This window comes from Triturus cristatus, chromosome 6, assembly GCF_964204655.1.
Source record: "Triturus cristatus chromosome 6, aTriCri1.1, whole genome shotgun sequence".
Classification (NCBI taxonomy): domain Eukaryota; kingdom Metazoa; phylum Chordata; class Amphibia; order Caudata; family Salamandridae; genus Triturus; species Triturus cristatus.
Window position 1 is genome coordinate 1,211,563,271 of NC_140589.1, and position 21,349 is coordinate 1,211,584,619.

The 21,349-nt window shown below is 45.4% G+C and overlaps 1 protein-coding gene across 2 annotated transcripts in view; it reads left to right on the forward strand.

Annotated features, from left to right (window-relative positions):
• The window catches only part of TMEM87B (transmembrane protein 87B), a 388,295-nt gene that overhangs the window by 248,700 nt on the left and 118,246 nt on the right, over positions 1-21,349 (forward strand). For both annotated transcript variants that reach the window (XM_085612119.1, XM_085612120.1), the window contains one exon: positions 17,383-17,486. In XM_085612119.1, the coding sequence (XP_085468245.1) occupies positions 17,383-17,486 (104 nt within the window). The remainder of the gene's footprint in view (positions 1-17,382; positions 17,487-21,349) is intronic.

The window sequence follows — 21,349 nt, forward strand, 5'->3', positions numbered from 1 at the left end:
ATACACCCAAACCAACAACATGGATCGTTATGCCCAGCAGAAGGAGTCACCGGGCGGATCGGGTCGGCCACTGGAAGCCTTGAAAGCTGGTTTGCCCCCCGCTACGGAACCAACCCTGCAGGATGTCATGGGGGCCATCGAGGGGATGCAGGCTTCTATCGGGCGGCAATTCGAGACCCTGGCACATAAAGTGGACACAATCTCGATCGACGTCAACTTGATTCGGGCGGATCTGGGGAAAACCAATGAACGGGTTCAATCCTTGGACCTTAAAACCTCTGGCCTCCTGGGTGATGTCTCGGATCTGCAGCTGGAAGTCTGAAATTTGAGGTCCGCAAACGACCTCTTTGCCAGACGGCTGGAGGACTTTGAAGGCCGGGCACGGCGCAATAACGTGCGCATTATTGGGGTCCCGGAAAACTTGGAGGAACAGTCGGTGGACCTGTTCGTGGAGGACTTGGTGGTGAACCATCTGGCGCCCAAAGGCCTCAGTAAGTTCTTTACTGTTGAACGGGCCCACAGAGTCCCTGGTGGGAGGCCCAAGGTGGGGGCCCCTCCGAGACCGATTGTCGCCAGGATCTTTAATTTCAGGGACCGCGATGCCATTCTACAAGCATCACGAGTGACCGGCCCGATGACTTTCCAGAACACCACAGTGAGTTTTTATCCTGACTTTACCCAGGCGGTGCAGAAGCAAAGGCAGAGCTTCCTGGCGGTTAAGAGAAGGCTCAGAGGGATGGAACTGAAATACGCCATGCTCTTACCGGCCAGATTGCGTGTGGTGTATGAAGAGCGGACTTTCTTTTTTGAATCACCGGACATGGTCGGAGACTGGCTGGATACATTGCCCCAACGACGGGCTGACGGGGAGCATGCTGGTGGAGCAGAAGGTGGCGGTGATGAACAAGAGTGAGGACTCTGGTGCTAGATCATTTTGACTTTGCCCAGGACAGTGAATCACAGTCTTCGGTCTCTCCGGGAGGGTAGTAATCCGGGGGGTGGCGGGGGTATGAAGGGAGCTTTTTCCTCCTCTGGGGTTCTTTTTGTAGACTAGTTTTAGAATAGGGCGACAGGCACACTGCAAGTTGGGGGGGGCTTTTCAAGCTTACGCAGGGGTGCAGGGTGGGGGGTGGGCTGGGGTTGTTGAGATGGTTGTTGTTGGTTTTTGTTTTGCAAGGCGTAGTGATGCAAGCTTCTGTAGCTCGAGTGCGGTTCTTCGGGGGGGGGGGGTGGTGGTCTCCTTACATTTCGGGATGGGGGTTAGGGGCTTAAAGATACTCAGTTGGAATGTTAACGGCTTAGGGGGTCGTATTAAGCGAGGGATCGTCCTGCAATTTCTGAAGCGATGCTCCCCTGATATAGTTTTATTGCAAGAGACGCACTTGATAGGTAACACCTGCTACGCACTCAACAGGAAGGGCTACAAATTTGTTGCTCACTCGGGGTTCTCCTCGGGCTCCAGAGGGGCTGGAATACTTGTTAGGGCCTCACTGCCGTTTGAGGTTGACTCCACCACTGTTGATGAAAGGGGGCGATTTGCGGCTGTGGCGGGGAGGTGGGAGGGCAGGACGCTGGTCCTGGTTTCTGTTTATGTCCCTCCTGCGCTGCAGCCCTCCACATTTGAGGACCTGGGGAGGGCTCTGCTGGATCTCCCAGAAGGGATGTTGGTGGTGGGTGGCGATTTTAATGCGGTTGGTTCCGGATTGCTTGATAGACACCCGCCAAGAAGCTCTGGGGGGGCGCAGAAATGGCTTACAGATTTCGTGGATACCCTTGGTCTGGTTGACTGTTGGAGACTGCTGCATCCCACTCAGCGGCAGTACACCTTCCACTCAGGAGCGCATGGCAGTCTCTCTAGAATTGATTATGTACTTACTTTGGCTGCACACGCCTCCTTTGTGTCCGAGGCTAGGCACATGGCTAGGGGTATTTCTGACCATTCGCCGGTGTGGATCTGTATGGGAAGCGTTTAAAACTGTGCTGAGAGGAGAGGCCCTTTCCTTGATAGCGGCAGCCAAACGTCGGAGGGATGCGGAGGTCGCACAGATTGAGGCGGAGATAGCGGCTCTAGAGTTGGTCTTGGAGGAGGAGGTTACGGCAGCAACGCTGCATAAATTGAGCCTTAAGCAGTCGGAGTATAAGGCCCTGGTGACGAACGCGGCCAAAGCCCTGAGTAGGGAGCAGCAGGGGCGACTGTACGATGTTGGGGACAAGGCCGGGAAATTAATAGCGTGGCTGGATAAAAAAGAGCGGGTTATCCGTGTGGTGCCAGAACTTGTTACAGAGGGTGGCGTTAGTGTCACTGAGCCGGACGGCATAGTCCAGTGCTTTGCAGATTATTTCCGCACGGTCTACACCTCGGTGTCGGACAGGCCGGTGGAGGACTCGTGTGAACTTCTGCGTGATCTGGCTCTGCCTTGCCTCTCTGACATAGACAGGGAAGATCTAGATGGTGACATCACAGCTGACGAAGTCGCGGGTGCTATCCGTTCACTGCGCCCGGGCAAGGCCTCGGGCCCGAATGGTCTGCCAATTGAGTTCTATAAACTCCGGCCGGACAAGATTGCTCCACATCTGTGAGCTATGTTTGTAGAGGCGCGGGAGATGGGATGCCTTCCATTCGACCAACGCCTGGCGACAATTGTGGTCATACACAAGGATGGCAAGCCCAGGAATAAATGCAGCTCCTATAGGCCGATTTCGCTACTTAATGCCAAGCCGAAAATCCTCGCTAAAATACTGGCCAACCGCTTGCTTAGGGTGATCGGGGATCTGATCCACCCGGATCAATCCGGTTTCATCCCGCACCGTAACACAGCGTTGAAACTCAGGCGCATCCACGGCGTGCTCGCAAGGACGGGGACGCTGCAGGAGTCGACTATTGTGGCTGCACTTGACGCCACGATGGCTTTTGACACGGTAGAGTGGGCATATCTGTGGGCTGCTCTTGCAAAATTCGGCTTTGGGCCTGGCTTTGTTGGCTGGGTGAGACTACTATATGAAGGACCCTTGGCTAAAGCCGCGGTCAATGGTAGGGCGTCCTGCCCGTTCGAGCTGGGGAGGGGCACCAGGCAGGGTTGTCCCCTGTCGCCATTGTTGTTTGCTCTTGCTCTTGAACCGCTGGCGGCATGGATACGGTGACACCCGGACATAAGGGGGATCCGATGGTCACCAGATCATGAGGACCGCATTTCTCTTTATGCCGACGACATTTTGCTATACCTCACTTCACCCAGGAAGTCTCTCATAGTAGTCTGTGACATTTTGACTTCTTTTGGTAGGAACTCGGGTCTCACCATTAACTGGGGTAAGTCGTATCTGTATGCCCTGAGTGGAGACGTCCCTGTTCTCCCGCGGAATTGCTCGATCCAGATCGCCCGGGATGGCTTTTTGTATCTAGGGATCTATATCTCCACCGATCCAATTGTTCGGTATGAGAGAAACCTGCTCCCTCCATTGACGCGCCTGCGGCGGGATGTGGCGGGTTGGCGGCGGTTGCCGCTTTCCCTCCTAGGCCGGGCCGCGCTGTTCAAAATGATGTCTCTTCCCCGCTTTCTCTATGCCCTGCAGAATACCCTGGAGCTGGTCCCGGCCGGCTATTTTCGGGAGGTCGAGAGCCTCCAGCGCTCGCTGCTGTGGGATGGCCGACCGCGTATAGCTATTGCAAAGCTGACCCTTCCGTGGTACGATGGGGGTATTGCGCTTCCTGACATTAGGAGATACTATTGGGCCACCCAGTTGAGTGCGATCAATCACAGCGTCTACGGACCGGCGCTGAGCCCCGGCTTCGCTATGGATCGGTGGTTGCTGCGCGGGGGTAATTACTTTAGAGCACTCTACTCCAGGTCAATGGATGGGTCCCTCACGGGGCCGACCAAGACGGCGGTGCACGTGTGGAAGGCTGTTACGAACTCGTTGGGTTGGAAGGATAGGCTCACCCGCGCTACTCCGCTGTTTGACTCAGACGTGTTGGGGAAACTTTGGCACACGAAGGGGTTCGAGAAATGGGACCTGATTGGGATATCCAGAGTGGGGGACCTGCTGGTTAAGGGGTGAGTGAAATTGTTTGACGAGCTACGGACGGAGTACGATCTGGAGGGTACGGAATATTTCCGGTACGCACAGGTGCGCCACGCTCTGCGGTCCGTCCTCGTCGAGGGGGAGACTGTGCCTGAGTCCTCTCCCTTGGAGGATCGGATCCTAGATGGCCATATGCCGGAGAGTACAATCTCCTTAATCTACAAGAAGCTTGTTAATGTCCGGACTGACCTCCTCCTCGGGGTGCGTGATCAGTGGACGAGGGACGGCCTTGAACTGGATGATGAGGACTGGCAGTATGCCATCTCCTCTCCTAAGGAGGTCGCGATCCCGGCACGGCTAAGGCTGGTACAGCTTAAGATACTTCATAGAGTCTATGTCACGGGCCCCCGACTGATTCATATGGGTTTCTCCGAGGATGGCTTATGTTAGAGGGGCTGCGGGATAGTGGGCACCTTCCTACATATCATATGGGAATGTGGTGTGATTGCGGAGTTCTGGAAGCGAATTCATGTTGTGATGCAGGAGGTCACAGGCATTGCACTGCTGCCAGAGGCACGGCGCTGTCTTTTGAATGTCTGGGGTCCTACTGACTATGATGCGGCGCAGACTCAATGGGTGACCCTAGGAAATATGGTGGCGAAGCGTGATATTGCGCGACTGTGGGGTTCTCAGAGACCTCCCACCATGGAAGCATGGATGGAAAATATGGACTGGAGCATGTTTAGGGAGAAGACGGTGTATAGTGCCCGGGGGCGGCCTAAGAAATGGCATAAGATATGGGGGCGATTGAACCAGTACAGGGGTGATATATGTCTGCCCCCGGCCACTGAACCGTTAGAGGAGCAACTTTCCCTCTAACTTCACTTCCAACTTGGGATTTTTATGAGGACAATATGCTAGACTGTTAGCGCCTCTGCTTCTCCCTCATCCACCCGACCGGTGGCTTTGTTCTGTCTTTGGGAATGGGGCCGCGCCCCCATCGGGAACTGGCACGAGTTTGTGTATAATGCCTTGCTTGTGTTATTTACTTTAGGTTGTTCTAAAAATGGAACCTTTGTTTTTTCCTGTACCAGAGCTGTGGACACTTCCATGTGTTGTACTTAATTGGCTGCCGAACCTCCGGGCTGTCGGCTGAATAGCTGTGTTCCAGACTGACATAAATAAAGGTTTTATTAAAAAAAACAAAAAAAAAAAGTCAATTTCACCTTACATCTTAATTTTTGTTTTTCGTTCATGTAAAAGAACGTTTTTCTATTCATAAACATTACTGGAAGCTCATCAGGAAAGCTTTACCAAGTGGAGGCTGCTCAGCATAATTCTGGGAATGTCAATGGACTTTTCCTAAAAGCTCCTTTTTCCTAATGGAGAGTTTTCCATAGCAAAGAACTGTACAGGGGGGAAAAAAAATTCCCAGTGGAGAAAGCCCTTCCCCTATACCCCTATGGAGAAAGCCCTTCCCCTATACCCCTATCAAGGTTGAGGAGGATCAATTCCCCTTTTCATCCTGGAAGGTAGGTTACTCCATCTTTTGTCTTGAGAACATTTCTGACTATTTAAAGAGTGACAAGTGGTTAGAGAGGGTTTAGGAAGATAGCCAACTTTCTCAGGTTCATGTACAATATGCTGCTCCAGTACAGTTTTTTTTAAACTGCATTTGTAAGTTGATATCAAACCAACAAACTATATAGTAGTACCAAACCGAACATCCAAACAACCCAACCACTCCCCAATAAAGCCATATTGTTAAGGACAGATTGATCCATAGAGTTCAGAGTCAAATCAAGTGGATTCGTCCCACTTTCCTTCATCTTTTGGTTTAGTCATCCATCTCCTCCGACTCCTTCCATAGGTCCCAAATTGGATTACATTTCTGTGAGCAACCCTAAGCATTATAGACTGTCTCTTCAGACTGCACACACTGCTCCATATTCCTCCCACATTGCCTTATTCCTGGTGCATTTGTTACTACCCACAGGCTCACCTAATTAGGTCCCATTGTCTACCTCCTTCAAGGAATTTCAGGTCAGCCACGATTTCGGAGTCCCAAAAAGGCGTCTCCAATGTTACTCTACCATCCATCGGGCAGTTTTTTTTTTGTTGTAAACAATTACCAGGTTTTTGTTATTTTCCCCCTAACGAATGGCCTACGTGAGTGAACCTGAACCAGAACTCAGTTATATACAAGGTCACAAAAATTATTCGATTCTGCAGCCGCAGATTTCTTTTGCACAATTATGGATGTGCTGCATTTGCCACTACTCCATCTACTGCATAATTTCTTTTTATAGCTCAAACGGATCTAAACTTACTAAAAACGTGGCAACATGTGTCCAAGTGCAGAGGAAGGCCCTCACAAAGGTTAACTGGTCATCTTTCAGTTGCTTATTTCTGTATTTGGTTCTTAACTTGGTACCAATGAGGTGACATTTTTGTGCAGACAGTATTACCATTTTAAAAAAATATCAAAATAATGAAGTAATACTATAAAAAAAATGAGCCTCATTACGCCAGATAATTTGCCTTTTCTTGTGACATAAAAACCTGCAGCATAATTTGGTGCTCCTCTACAGCAGAATTCCAGTGGCTCTGGTTATACGCCACAGTGATTTGAAACAAGCATTGGCATAGCCAATAGGTCTTGCCTTTGGGACCTTATAAGTGTTTAGCCATGCAATGTTGTTGCACCAAGGATATTGTGCTGGATAACTAAAGACTTATAAGGTCCCAAAGGCGAGACCTATTGGCTATGCCAATGCTTGTAATTTTCTCTACTTAAAGTTATTTTTAAGATGGATTACATCGATATTTTTCATGCCTGTTACACATAGTGTGAAGTTTTAACGAAAGTTGCCCACAAAATATCCTGATATTGTATAAATTCATAGACGGTGACAAATTCCTTTACAAATGGTTTGTTCGGCAGTTTTCGGAATCGTATGACATATTCTACCTAGGTATATGACAGTTCTTCTGAGTATGTGGCACAGAAGGAGACCCCCCTTCCCTGACAGGGTAAAGATACGCATTAAAATACCCTTTGCAGCCCGCTCCTGCAGAATACAGATATTTCCCCCAGTGCCATTTTTGTGAGACACGGTTAAACAAGTCGCCAAATAAACAAGCATTGGCATAGCCAATCGGTTTCGCCTTTGGGACCTTCTAAGTGTTTAGCCATGCAACGGTTGATGTTGTTGCACCAAGGATATTGTGCTGCATAACTAAATACTTATAAGGTCCCAAAAGCGAGAACTATTGGCTATGCCAATGCTTGTTTACATTACCTATGTAGATTATTGATTGATCAGGCAAAACATTGGGCCAATCACTATAAAAAAGTATCAGGTTAGTAAAGTACGCCTTATACATTAGTAAAGTGCAATCTTCTCATCCACCCAGCCTAAGTCAAATATGTCCTCTCTTATGGCTACACTTTATTCGATTTCAAGGGATCAGTAGGTAGCCGCTGTTCTGCGTATTCCTCCCTGCCTGGCATTTACCCACCTGCACTACAAAGAAAACAAGCATTTGCAAAGCCGCTAGGTATGGCATTGACCACCAGGCTTCTGGCAATTCTTGTTTTCTTTTGTCATGTGTTTTGCAAAACTTTATTGTTTGGGAAGACACCGGGCCCTTCTCAATTTAAAAAAGAAAAATAATTTGTTACAGGCACAAATGTTACCCTCGTACTCCCTGGCACTGAACAAAATTACTTTGTATGTAGTTGTGTTTCTTGTGAAAGGGCGGCATGCTGTAACTCTTAGTGAAGTCAGCCAATGACTGAAGTTGGCTGATGCATTGCCCTTTAATGCATGCTGGAGTGGGTGGAAGAAACATGTTAATGACAGCAGCCATAGCCTAATGGATGAAGTCTGGCAAAAACCCCTATAAGTGACAATGTAATGCACATAATTCTTAATAAAATCAAAAGGTTTTGGTTAACATAACCAAAAAAGGTAATTAGTCTGACATTGGCTGCAAGCCCCTTGCCTTTGAGAAAGAAAGGAGGAGGTGGGAGGAAAGGAGGGAGGAAAGAAAGGAAGAACATGGGGGAAGAAAGGAGGGAAGGGAGAAAAGGATGGAAGGAAGAAAGAAAGGGAACAAAGGAAGAATGAAGAAAGAAGGAAAAGAATAAAGGAAGGAAAGAAAAAAGGAAGGAAGAGTAGAAGAGAAGGAAGGAGGTAGGAAGGCGAGAGGGACGAAAGAAAGGGGAGAGGAAGGAAAAGGAGGAAAGAAATGAAGCATGCTTCTGTGTCATCAGGCTCTAAACAGAAAGGCAACTCTAAAGTAATTATAAAGTACAAACAAAAACACTGGCTCTGAAAGGAAGTAGCTTGTGTGTGGATATGCTCCTTGCAGGAGAGCAAAATTCAGTCACGCAGAGTGAAGTTAACCAATGGATTAAGTAGGCTGACACACTGCCCCATGCTAAATGGCGTAGTGCGCGGAAGAAAAATGGATGAGAAGAGGTGGCTGAAAGCCCCTACATGTAAGTTTTTAAAAATATATTTTAGTAAAATCAAAAGGTCTTGGCTAACACCAGACCTAAAAAACTGAAACTTGTTTTATGGTACGGGGGTGGGACAACCCCCAAAGCATAACTTTGAAAACAAGGAAGTGGCACAGGGGTTGTGAAACGAAAAAGGAAATTTAAAATCACAGGTATGGGAGACAGCCATAGAAGCCAGTCACTGCTTCAATTTAGATTCACGTCTCATGTACTTTAAAGAAGCAGCTACCCTTCTCTCACTATAGCAAACCAGTATCTGGGAAAGGGTGGCACATATATCTCCCCTTCAAGAGAAAACCCGCACACCTACCCTTTAGGAGATTCCATTTTCTTAATAGACAGCACTTGCCACTTAGGAACACGTTTTGGCTGTTCCCACGGCCTTTGTCAACCTAAAGATTGCGTCATTTCCCTCCTGTATAACAGGTAAAGTCAATTACATAAACTTAAACAAGTTACTCTACTCTGAGTCTCTCTTTTAAGTTTTGCAATGTTTCCATTTTGTGATCACTCATTGAAATTAAATAGAAAAATGTTTCTGCACAATGAAATGTCTTGCAGCTTATAAAATATCGGTGTAAGGATTAAAACCAATTTTATCGTAGCGTGAGCGTTTCTCCTTTCAAGCTGTAAATATAATTTCATTTTGTCCCAGGCCATTCAGCCCTTCACACATCACTGCTTCTGAACGCTGGTGGCTTTCTCCTGTTGCTTCTTCGATTCCACACTTTTCCAAAGTCCCTCTCCATTCTTTCCATTTGTTAATCTTGCTGCTGTCAGCCACCTTTCTTTTCTTAAAGAGAAATTACTGAAATGCTTACAACGTCGCTCTCTATGCCCACTTGTTCCAATTCATAAATCGACTGCGTGGAGATAGTCATTTGAGATTTCATCATAACAAGAGCGCTGCTCTTTGCAAAATAAGTTTTCATAACATCGGTGTCTATTTTTCTTTCACCCTATGTTTCTTGGGGAAGCTGGCAGCCTTTTGCATGATTCAGTGTTGACCGTCTCTTTCAGTCCACCCCTCAAGACTTGAAAAAATCAAAGCATTTATCTATTGCCGTTATAATGGAATAAGTTACTTGATGCACAAGGTATCATCTTGACCTAGTTTTCTTATAAAATAAGTTAAATTAATATTTTAGGTTCAGGTGTTTTTCTAGTCTGTCAAACTTCATGTTTATCCTGTGATGCGGTAGTGTTGGGGCATAGTCAGTCGGGTGCATGTGGATGCATGGTACATGACTGAGTCTGCCCCCTACTCTATTGTCCTTTTGAATGCAAGAGTGACATGTGAGTTTCTTCCCCTGTCTCAGCCGGCCTTTGCGAGTTGAATCCTGATGTAGCTTGAATGTGCACAGTGCTGAAAGTCTTTGTCCGTGATCTGACACTTGGCGGAATCTGAACCACCCCAACCAGTCTTTCAGAAGCAAATCTGTTGTCTTACTCGTCTTTTTTAAGTGATCCTGGCATGTGCCTTGGCTACTCATTAGCCCAGTCAGTGGTAAAGTAGACATGAAAAAATCTGCTTTACGCCTGCTCATCTTTCTGCGATGATGCTGAGATGTGACTCAGTGCTCCTAATTTCCCCATGCCATGTGCAACGCCTTCAACTGGTCTGGGCATTGTTGTCAATGGCACTTTGCCTTCTAGGACTGATAGTGTTGCTGTTTTTAAATACCCATCCAAAGTCTCAACATGTGAAATACTGTTACCTAATAAGCCAGAGATTGCTACACGTTTTGCATTTGACACAGAGCCACTTTGTGGATATTCCAGCACTTGATTGAAAGATTAGTGAGACAATCATGCATTTCATGCAATAGAAATTGTGTCTGCAGGACCAGTCAGACAAATGTTTCTTAAATAAATGCATGGATGGCTGAGATTGCTCATAAAGGACAGTTTGGGCATCTGCTTTTCCATGCTTTTTTCCATGGACTGACTTAGTTCCTTGTCTATACGTCTACAGAATGTTGGCTCACTGAGAGATAATCTGGGCCTTCAGAATTTGCAACAGTTTAAAATGACTTGCTTTGAAAAAAGTTTTTTTACTCATCACTTGGTCAAACAATTGTAATCTCCCAATGTGAAGGGGCAAACACAAATTTTGAAGCCTGCTCATGCTAGTTTGTGGATCACGGAGATCAACATCCAATATTTCTGTCCTTTGCATTGCCCATTAGATCCTTGGTAGAATGAAGTTCTGCTTCCTCAAACCCCCCTAGCAGTATTGATGAACTCTGCATAAATGTCCTGAAAAATTGACTCCCTTACTGCCAATACCACCTAATATGTATCTGGTAGGCTCCTGTTGCGATAGAAGCATGTAGCAAAAAAAAAAAGAAATAGAGGATACTCCAGCTCTCAATGTAGGGCTGAATAACTAGTTGCATGGTTTTTTAGGTCTCGCTAGAGCCAGCGCATGCGCTGGTCTGGCAAGACATTTAGTTAGTGGCTTTTCAAAGTGCTACCACAATCTCTTCCTGGCCTCAAGCTTTCGTTCACGAGCGCATGCACGCGCGCATCCGCCAAGTGGCTTTTTTGGCTCATTAAGCCTTGCTCTCCCAAGCGCCTCTTTCTGCCCCTCCCCACCACAGAGCGCGTCCCTGCCATCACTTTTGCTTTCACGGCCGCGTTACTGGATGGGAAGTTGTGCATGGCCAATAAAGCTGTTCATTTTAGCACGTGTTATATGAATGTATTTTAGATACTTCCTCCCTGCAAGCGCATTCCTTGTAGTAAACGCCCATGGAGATCATTGGTGCTCAATAGGCACATGCATAGCTTGGGAATTTCGAGCAGAAGAGTGGAAACCTCGAAGAGCTCTCCACACTTGTAGCTGCCCCTGTCTTGTGATGTGTGACTCACGCTGTGCACGGTTTGAGCTGTTTGTGGCCACGGGGCATTTACATTTATTGCTGGTCTGCGTTATTATCAAATTCCCTCTGTTTTACCCCTCTCACTCACCACCTTCAATTGTTATCGTTTTCTCCCCCCTCCCTCTGAATGACACGTTCCCTTTCCTCTTAAACATTCCCTAACTTGCTCTGTCCTTTCCTCGTTCCTTTTGCCTCGCTTGCGCGCGTCCCCTTCATCTCTTCCAGCCCCCACCTCCCCCCTCTTCCAGCCCCCCCCCCATGTCTTCATACTTTTTCACTATACCAATAACCTTGAAAAGAAACGAACACTATAGTTTATCTACACGGACGTTATGTATCTCAACGAACCGTCACAACCCATTGACAAATCTGCCTTCTGCAGACTCTGAAAAACCCATGTCAAGCCCCATGCCTCCGCTATCCTTAGCTCGGGATTCAGTGACATTTATGATACACGGGAAAATGTAATTGCTTTTTTAATAAGAGAATTACGTCACCAGTAACATCACTGTTCCCTGCACCAGTCAGTGACTTGGAATAGCCAGTACGCCTCAGAACTTTGCTGTTTCTGTAATTCCTCGATCGTGGCAGTCGCCATGCCCCCCCACCCCCCATACCCCCACCCGTGATGTGTCAGCCTGGACGGCTGCAGCTTCAGGACACACACAAGTCTGTGGCAGTCGCCATGTTCCCCCCGCTTCCACCCCGTGATGTCACCCTGGGCTGCTGCAGCTTTAGGACACACACAAGTCTGTGGCAGTCACCATGTGTCCCCCCCCCCCCCCCCCCCCCCCATCTCACCCCCACCGTGATGTGTCAGCCGGGCTGCTGCAGCTTCAGGACACACACAGTTCTTTAGCTGATGTGTACTGGGCTGCGCTGCTGATGGGCTCCAATGACAGCCTCATACAAGGTATTTCCCAGGTCATCCAGAGGTTGAGGTGCATAGAAAAAACGATCTGAACTCTGATCCTGCGAACAATGTTGGTGACATGGCTTAACAAGCATTGGCATAGCTAATAGGTCTCGCCTTTGGGACCTTATAAGTGTTTAGCCACGCAACAGTTAATGTTGCAGTAAGGATATTGTGCTGCATAACTAAATACTTATAAGGTCCCAAAGGCGAGACCTATTGGCTATGCCAATGCTTGTCAGTTTAATGTATTTTCAGCTCAACCACTTCTTCATCCTACTGCATCAGCCTTCCACCTCCCACCCACCCTTTTCCCCTTGGTATATCAGTCCATTCCTCACTCCAATCTAGTTCCATCACCAGTACTGCTAACTATGTTGCTGCTGATATTTGCCATGGCAAAGTCGGTCTTAAACAATATGGTTTCTTTAATTTCCCTCTGCTGTATTGCAAGGTCTTTGTTTGCCCTGCGGCAGGTCGGTGATACACTATTGTCACAGAATTATTTTTGGGTTGCCCGACCTACTAATGAGGACTGATTACATCTTGGTCACATTTTGAAGGTTAAAAAGATCTTACATGAAAGGACACCTATCTATCCACTTTATTTGGGGCATACTTTTATTCCTCTTAGAACTTGTTCTCCAGTGATGTCACTCTTGTTGATTTTCGCAAGTTGATGGCTGAATATTCACAATATTCGACAGTGGGCTTAAAACCTGATTCAGTGGCATTGCAACTTTTTAATTGGGTTTGTATTTCACCAAGAGCAGATACAGTTAAAGTCCTCACCAAGTCTCCACTTCCTTTACTGTTGCAGAGTAAGCTTTTGCTTAAGGATATGTCTACAGAAGTTACTTTTATGCATTCCATAACTTATTAGATGCCTGTCCTATGAGAATCTGTCCAGTTGAAGTCTGTGTATTGTGGTGGAATTGCCACTACACTTCGAAATAGCTAGCACTGCATATGCAAATTAGATTCCAATGCCTGCCCTTTTGTGCCATATCCACAGTAGGTACTTGTGAAAATGGGAAGGGGTTCTGCGCACTACTGTAGGAAAGTGCCCCTTTTTGACATGGTCACCTCCACTTTTGCCTGATATTCAGTGCAATTTTGACTTGAAGTACACTAGGGTCATAGTAATGTGAAAATCAGTGAGGAAGTCAATAGCGACAAACAGGGACTTCCAGAACACTGCTATTCATTGATTCCTCCGCGCCAGATGTAGGAAATTTGTGTCTCTAGCCTCTCAGCATGCACATCCCGTGCCATTTGCAAGTCCCATTCTATATAGTTGCACTAGGGTGCCTCAGATTCTGTGGCAAAACTTCACATCCATCAAGCACAGCCTATTGTGGGTATAAGGATGATCGTCTGGGCACAGCAGTAACACCAATATTTTCTCTGGGGAAGGGATTGAGATCTACTTACCACGTCACTTCAGCTCTAGGATAGCATACTATTGAAGTATCCTGTGTGATGGTGTGTAAGTAGCTTCCTAGAAGATGGAGCTCCCATGAGGTTGCCAGCAAGGAGAGGGGCGCAAAGGCTGCAGGGGAGGAACTATGTAAAGTTTTGCAGGTGCTCTGTCTGTGATCCATGAAAACGTCAAGGGGTGTGCAATGGAGACACTTGGGCAGAGCCTGTAATGTAAGGAATTCATCATTTGGATAGAGGTCACCAAGAGCAGTCCGTTTCAGGTGACCCATACACCCAGTTTGCAGACAGTGGTGTGCCGGGTTCTGGAGCGTGGAAAGGGCTGTAGCAAATAAGCAATTAAGCTTGGCTTACTGTATCAAACGATCCCAGGCACATTTAGTGTAGCTGACCATATTGACACCCTCTCTCAGGAGTTTTGCGGGGCCCAGAGGCAAGTATTTACTGGGCATGGCTCCATATTATCAATCTCAATGGCGACATGGGGTTGAAGGGGTGTGGGATGATTCCAAAAGTGCGCAAACTTTGTTTAAGCGCAATAATAATACAGCTCCAAATCTGGGGCACACAACCCACCCCATTCAAATGGCAGCATACACACTTCCCAAGGCAATCTGGTCTTTCTGCCCTCCCAAGCAAGGCTTATGAGACACTTGTATATCCCCTTCCATTTGAAAGGTATTCAGCTGCAACTGTTATTGACACTAGGGATGAGTTTCAGTTTTAGCAAGAACCTTTGAGATATTTATGCACATGGATTTTAGACTATACCTTGCTTTGTCTCCAGTTAATGCCGCTTGGTACTTTAAAAAAAGTAGCACTGGTAAGAAAAGTTCTTATTCATCTTTGAAACAACATATGTAAGATAATTAACATAAAACTCCACATCTGCTGTTGACCCACATGCTTTCAAAATTTTCATATTTTGGTATCCAGCCAGATACTGACTGTGTAAAAATTGGATAATTGAGCGGGGTGGAAGCAATCCTTGTTAGGGTGAACCACAAAGGTCACTAAATAAATCTGTGCTTAACCCTCTGGTAGTTTGGCCTTAACGTAGATGCAACTCTTACTTTATTTATGCTACACTAAAACAGTAATAAACTAAAAACACAACTCAATAAAATTCCCAAACCAATTTAGAATAATAGAATAAAATATAATAAATGAAATGGCACCAAAATGCTAAAAATCCAATAAGTAGAACCGGAGATATGGGTTTCTAAAGTGAGCCAAGAGCACAAAGCGCTGCTCGTGCTTATCTGGTCACACTGGACTGGAGGAAAGTCACAAGTTCAGGCCACTGTGTTCGAATGCTGGTCTGATGCAGGGACCACTTTAGTACCACTGGAGAGTTGCATCCTCAGACCGTGTGAAGAGTTCCATTTGTGCTGGTCATGATGAGCAGGTTGAGCATTGTAGATAGTTATTGCCCTCGTGAGAAGAGCCAGTTGTCGCTGAGCTTCATGTTGGCGATTGTCGTGGGCTGTTGCTGTCGGCACGAAGTGCAGGTCTCATGTTGCTGGTCAATGTCCGTGCACAGAGTAGGTCCTACTGCAACGTTGTGTTAGCCTTTGTTGCTGGTGGGTGATTCTCTGTGTGAAGATATCCCGTGGTCATGAGGAGTGTAAAACGTCTGTAAAGTCTCTTTTTCACGAGGCATCTCCACTGATGCCAGCCAAGGGTCAAGGACCTTGGAGTGTGGGGGGGTTCACCTTTTGGGGATCAGGACTCCCTCCAGCAGAGGTCAGCAGCAGGGCTCAAGCAGGACCAGACAGGTCCATGGAGTTCTAGTCAGTTAGTTGCAGGGAATCCTCCAGAAGCTTTTGGTGTCCCTGAAATTCCCAAAGGAGGTCCGCCAACTGATCCTTGGAGTCACTTTGGGAAGCCTGAGTTCAAGGCAAGTAGGTACAGCCTTCCTTCTTCAGTCAGTAGGGCAGTCCCTTTTTCTCAGATAGCAGGGCAGTTCTTCTGAATCTTCCACAGGTCCAGTAGTGTTCTGATGAGTCTAAAGATCCCACTTTTATACTTGTGCCAGCATTTGTGTGGAGGATTCCCTTACCTACTCCCAAAACTGGTTCTGGTACGTTCTTTTCCTGGTCCTCATTCCAAACTGTCCAGGGTGACGGAGACAAGGGCAGGCCTGGTATCAAGTTTCTTTGTGTGTGCTGCTGGCAGTGCCCTCTGAAGTGTAATCAGGGAATGGTACACCTCCTACACAGCCATCCGATCAGGAAAACACTCTTCTCTTATACCTAGGCTTCCTTTATCTCATTGTCTTGAAGTTATACACAACTCACAACAGCAGAGCCATTCACAGTCATGTGACCCATAGCACTGGCACAAAGGCACAGTCGGTTTGGGCAGCAAAATGCTTACTTTCTAAAAGTGGCATTTTCAGAATAGTAAATCATGGCCACTGGAATCATGCAATTCAGTGGCTGCGGCTTTTATCATAATTCTGGATTTGTTACATTTGCCACATAATCCATCATCTGCAGCAGATTTGAAACATATTGTTTCTACCTCTAACAGGTCAAAAGTTACTAAATTGCAGCAACTTGTTTGCTCGCAGTAGAAGGCCCTTCGCAAAGATTAAATGGTCATTTTTTATTTCCTTGTTTCTATCTTTAGTTGTTGAACCAGCACATATTAAGAGGTGCAATCTTTGCCCAGACAGCATTACCATGTATAAAAATGACCAATCAATTAATTAATGCCATTAAAAAGAATGTGCCGCATTATGCCACATAATTTGGATTTTCTTGATGCATAATTTAGTCAATTCAAAAACTTTATTCGGTTGCATTTTAGCAGCCATAAAAGTGAATCCCAAAAAATTAAAACTGAAGTTAGATCTTATTTAATGTAATAAGTTAATCCAGTGGTAATTTATTGGAGAAATAGGCATTACAATAGAGAGAAAAACAACTTTAGTAGTAAAACTTAAACCCACATGTTCTACTTTTTAAATAACAGGAACCGTGCCCTCTGAGCCTTCAGGGCCCACCTTAGGAATAACCTGTAAGAATTAAAAAGGAAATTTATGCCTGACAAAAGTTTTATTTTGCGAGGTCAGAAAGATAGTTTACACTTCAGAATGCAGTGAGAGGCCTGAAACATGTTTTAAAAGACTAATTTAGTGGGTGCTGCAGCCCATAGTAGCACTTAATTTACAGGCCCTACATACAGGTAGTACCACTTACTAGGGACATAAAAGTAAATTAAGTGTGCCAAGTAGGCATAGGCCAATTTACCTTGTTTTAAGGAGAGAGCGCTGGTTAGCAGGGCAAAAGTGCAGAGTACTAATGCCAACAAAAACTTGTTCAGCAAAGTAAGACGGCGAAGGGAAAATGTTTTGCGAAATACCACTCCAAGGATGTCGGGTGTAACAGACTGTTTACAAAAAAAGGCCCAGAAGCTGGATTCTCTTTACAGAAATGCAGCTCTATATAAAAGCAACTCTAGAGAATTACTGGCTTAATGCTGACAATTGAATAAAATATGTGAATCTGGAAATTGCCAGCAATGCAGTACGTAACTTGCATATTCTTCTCACAGCTGTAGTATATTTTTGTTTTTGTTCCCTTTTATAGGATTGGATGGAGCTGTGGGTGGATGATGCTTTCTGGAGGTTTCTTTTCTCTACTATTCTACTTGTTATCATGATTCTGTGGAGACCATCAGCAAATAATCAAAGGTAAATTGCATACAGCAGCGTGGTTTAAGAAATGCTGTTTTCATTGATTTATGTTTATCAAATATAAAATAGGTCACCTGAATATTGATGTGGCTCTCGCAGCACTAATGTGTAAATACATTTGTGTTCTGTGCAGTCTCCCATGCCAAGTGACTGCCTTCAGAACTGTATTTAGTAACCTAAAAAAATAGCAACATTGTGTCTGATATTTCTATGTGATATCGAGTTGAAACCCACAATCCTCCATTACTCTTCTGTATCTTTGGGTTACCTTTAACAACCTGAGATTTTCTCCTGAATGTTGTCAATTCTAACGGAAAATCAACAAAAGACACAAGGTTTACACATAAGAGACTTGAGAGAACAGCTGCTTTAGTCAGCATCTGTTTGAAAACTGGTTTGTTTGATAATTAATGCATTTTTGCCCACTTCCTAGTATCTTGCTGCATTTAAATACAAGGGTAATGGGAAAACATAATTTGTTATTTTTGTGTGGGTTGATATTGTTTCACTGGAACAGATAGATAAGGCCCTATTCTGAGTGCCTATTGAGAGAAAAAGTAAAAACGAGCTAACTCCGGGAAAAGAAGTAAGAAGTCTGAGGCCTTGAGTTGAATGGAATGCACTCTGTAACCATCGGTTAGCGTGGCTGTATGATAGGTACAGTATGATACAGAATTCTGATATGAAGCAGAGGCACTAAGTAGAAAACAATTGAGCACACACATCTCAGTCGAGTCCCTACTGAAAAGAAGCCCAAGGTTAAGAATGTCATTATTTTAGGATAAAAGGAATTAACATGCTTTTTGAGGACCTACTAAAGTGGTCATTGGTTTCCTATTCCTTAAAAGTTCAAAATGCATTTTTCCTTTAAGGAATAAGATGTTTTTCTATATGACAACATCATACTTTGCAATGATTTCTTCCTGGGATTTACAGATTTCATGGCAGTTGAATTGCCTTTTTAATGACTCTTTCAACTCGCCCATTCGCAGTGGGATGATACAATGCCACCCTGGAGTGTTAAATTCCAAGGTTCTTCAAACATAAGTGAATTTTTTCAGATATCAGTTACACCTCATTGTCAGATACCAACACTTGTGGCACTCCTTCCTTTGCAAACACATCCTGCAAAAATTCTATTACCACATCTGTAGTAACGTCCCCAACCATGCGAACCTCCGTCCATTTACTAAAATAATCAATCAGTACTATAGCATAACATTCCCTGGAAGGTAATGTGGAAAAAGGTCCCATGAAATCTATAGCTAATTTCCTCCAAAGTTTATCCGGCAACTCCACAGCGACCAAAGGTACCTTGCAAGGTTTTGCACTCTTGTCACTCTGTGCACATAAAGTACAATTCCTTACCCAACAATCCACCATTGCATGAATTCCCGGCCACCAAAAATTCACCTTAATTTTCCTTTTAGTACTGGACATACCACATTGTCCTGCATTTTTTATTTTTTATTTACCAACCTTTCAGGTACACCTAGAGGAGGAACAATGTTATCACTTCTCAGTACCACATCAATACGTAAGGACAACTTCTCCTTAAGCTGCCAAAAAGTGGTATTATCTACCCTCATCATTCTTTCATTTGGCCATTCATCAGTGATATATGCCATAACCAATTGTAATTCAACATCCTTCTTCCTTTTCTGTTGCCAGATTACCTCTGATAATTCCTCATAGTCCACAATTGCACTCATTCCACACAACACATCCTCATATGTAAATGCTACATCACACTCCACATGTTTGCCTTCCTCTTTCATGATCTCATCTCCTGCAGGAAGACGTGACAACCTATCCACTATCACCTCTCTACCTGGAAAACAATTCAATTTCAAAGTGGTACTTTTGAATCCTAGAGGCCAACCTTGCTAACCTGGGGGATAAGTTCCTTCCACCCCCACCCCAGTCTAGTATATTCACTAAGGATTTATGATTTGTGCATATTTTAAGCTTCTGTCACCAAATATATACTCTGAACCGCTGCTCAGCCCAAGATGCTGCTAATGATTCATTCTCAATTACAGAATAATTCCTTTCCACTTGGGTCAAAGTACGCATATGCTACAATTCACTTGTCCTTTACCTTCTTTTGAGCCAAAACTGTCCCAATACTGTACCCACTAGCATCCACTGATATAATCCAATCAACATTCATCTCAAATGGTTTCAGACAGGCAGCTTGCAAAATTCCTTTCTAAATACCTGCAAAGCACTTCGCTTGGTCCTGTCCCCACTGAAATGTAGCATTACTATTAAGTAATTTCCTCACTTGATCCATTTTTAACTGAAAAATTTCCTATAAACCAAGAATAGAACTTGGTTAGGTCCAAGAAGCAACTCAATTGCCCCTTACTCGTTGGTACAGTAGCTTTCACTATTGCTTCTGCATGCCCACATTTTGGACGAATACCATCTTTAGAAATGTCATGACAAAAGACAACCCTGTCTTTACCAAACTTGCACTTTCCACTTTTTTCTGTTAAACCCTTAACACTCAAAATTGATAACACCCGATTCAATAAAAATGATGCATAGTCTTATCCTTCCCAAATTCTAGCATATTATCTTGAAATAGTCTTGCCCCATCCACATTAGCCAACAATACTGTCATTTCCCTTTGGAACACAGCTGATACACTAGCGAGCCCAAAATGCAACTCTTGTACTGAAAAGCCCTCTCAGTGGTTATGAATGCAGTAACATGGTTTGAATCCTCTTCCAGTTCAATCTGGTGGTACACACTGTAGGTACATAGGATCTGCTTCTTATGGTTACCCCCACTTTTTGCTTGATGTTACACTGTTTTGACTCGTTTGACTGGGATCCTGCTAATCAGGACCCCAGTCTTATCTGCTTTCTCCTTAAAATGTTATGCCATGTACTTTGGTATACTCCAGATTGGATACTGGGGTACCCTTATAAGTCCCTAGTATATGGTACTAATGTACCCAGGGCATAGGTACCCCAGAGGCCTCATATGGGCTGAAGCATGTATTACGCCACCCATGAGAGCCCATGCAAAATGGAACTATAGGTCTGCCGTTGCAGTATTTTTAAGCTGGCTTGCACCACTTACTTTAGATATAGGTTCATTATATTTATAGGTCACTACACTTAAAACGTATAAGTCACCCCTATAGCAGGCCCTAACAATCCTCAAGGCAGGGTGCTGGGTTTTACGTGAGAGGGTGCCCCTGCATGAGCTGAGCCCCTCTGCAGCCTTCGGAGACCATTCTCCCTGGTTGTCTGTGACTCAGCCAGACATATAGGCAGAAGTACATTATAACCTCGCGGTAAATGCTATCTTGTAAGTGGCTGAAGCAAACCATGTCGTGTTTGCTATCAAACACCTTGGAATCATACCTCCACACTGGTAACCGGTGTGGGAGGTATGATTCCACCCTTCTGAAGCAATCTTTGTGGGGTCACTGGTATTCCCGGTGCCAGCCTTCTCGACCCGGACAGCACAAAACTGATGCTGCAGACCAGAGACACATTTCTACCCTCCTGCTGCTGAGCCAAGCTCGAGCAGAGGAAAGCAGCACAATAGGCATCCTGTCACAGGGAGGTGTGACCATCTCCCAGACAGGATTTAGTGTATTGGGGTGGGTGGGTGCACTTCCAAGGTGCCTGAAAGTCTGCACCTGGGGCACATTTGGTGTCCCTGTGTATAGTCCAGCTCAAACGAGTTCTGGGAGCCGTTGGTTTCTGCTCTGGCACAAAATTGGACAAAGAACATGGGAGTAACCTAACCTAACCTCACCTCTGTCCTGACCCTCCCCTCGGAGGTTCCCCTGAATCTGTCCAACCCCCTCCTGTGGGTACCTAAGGGCTTACCTGACT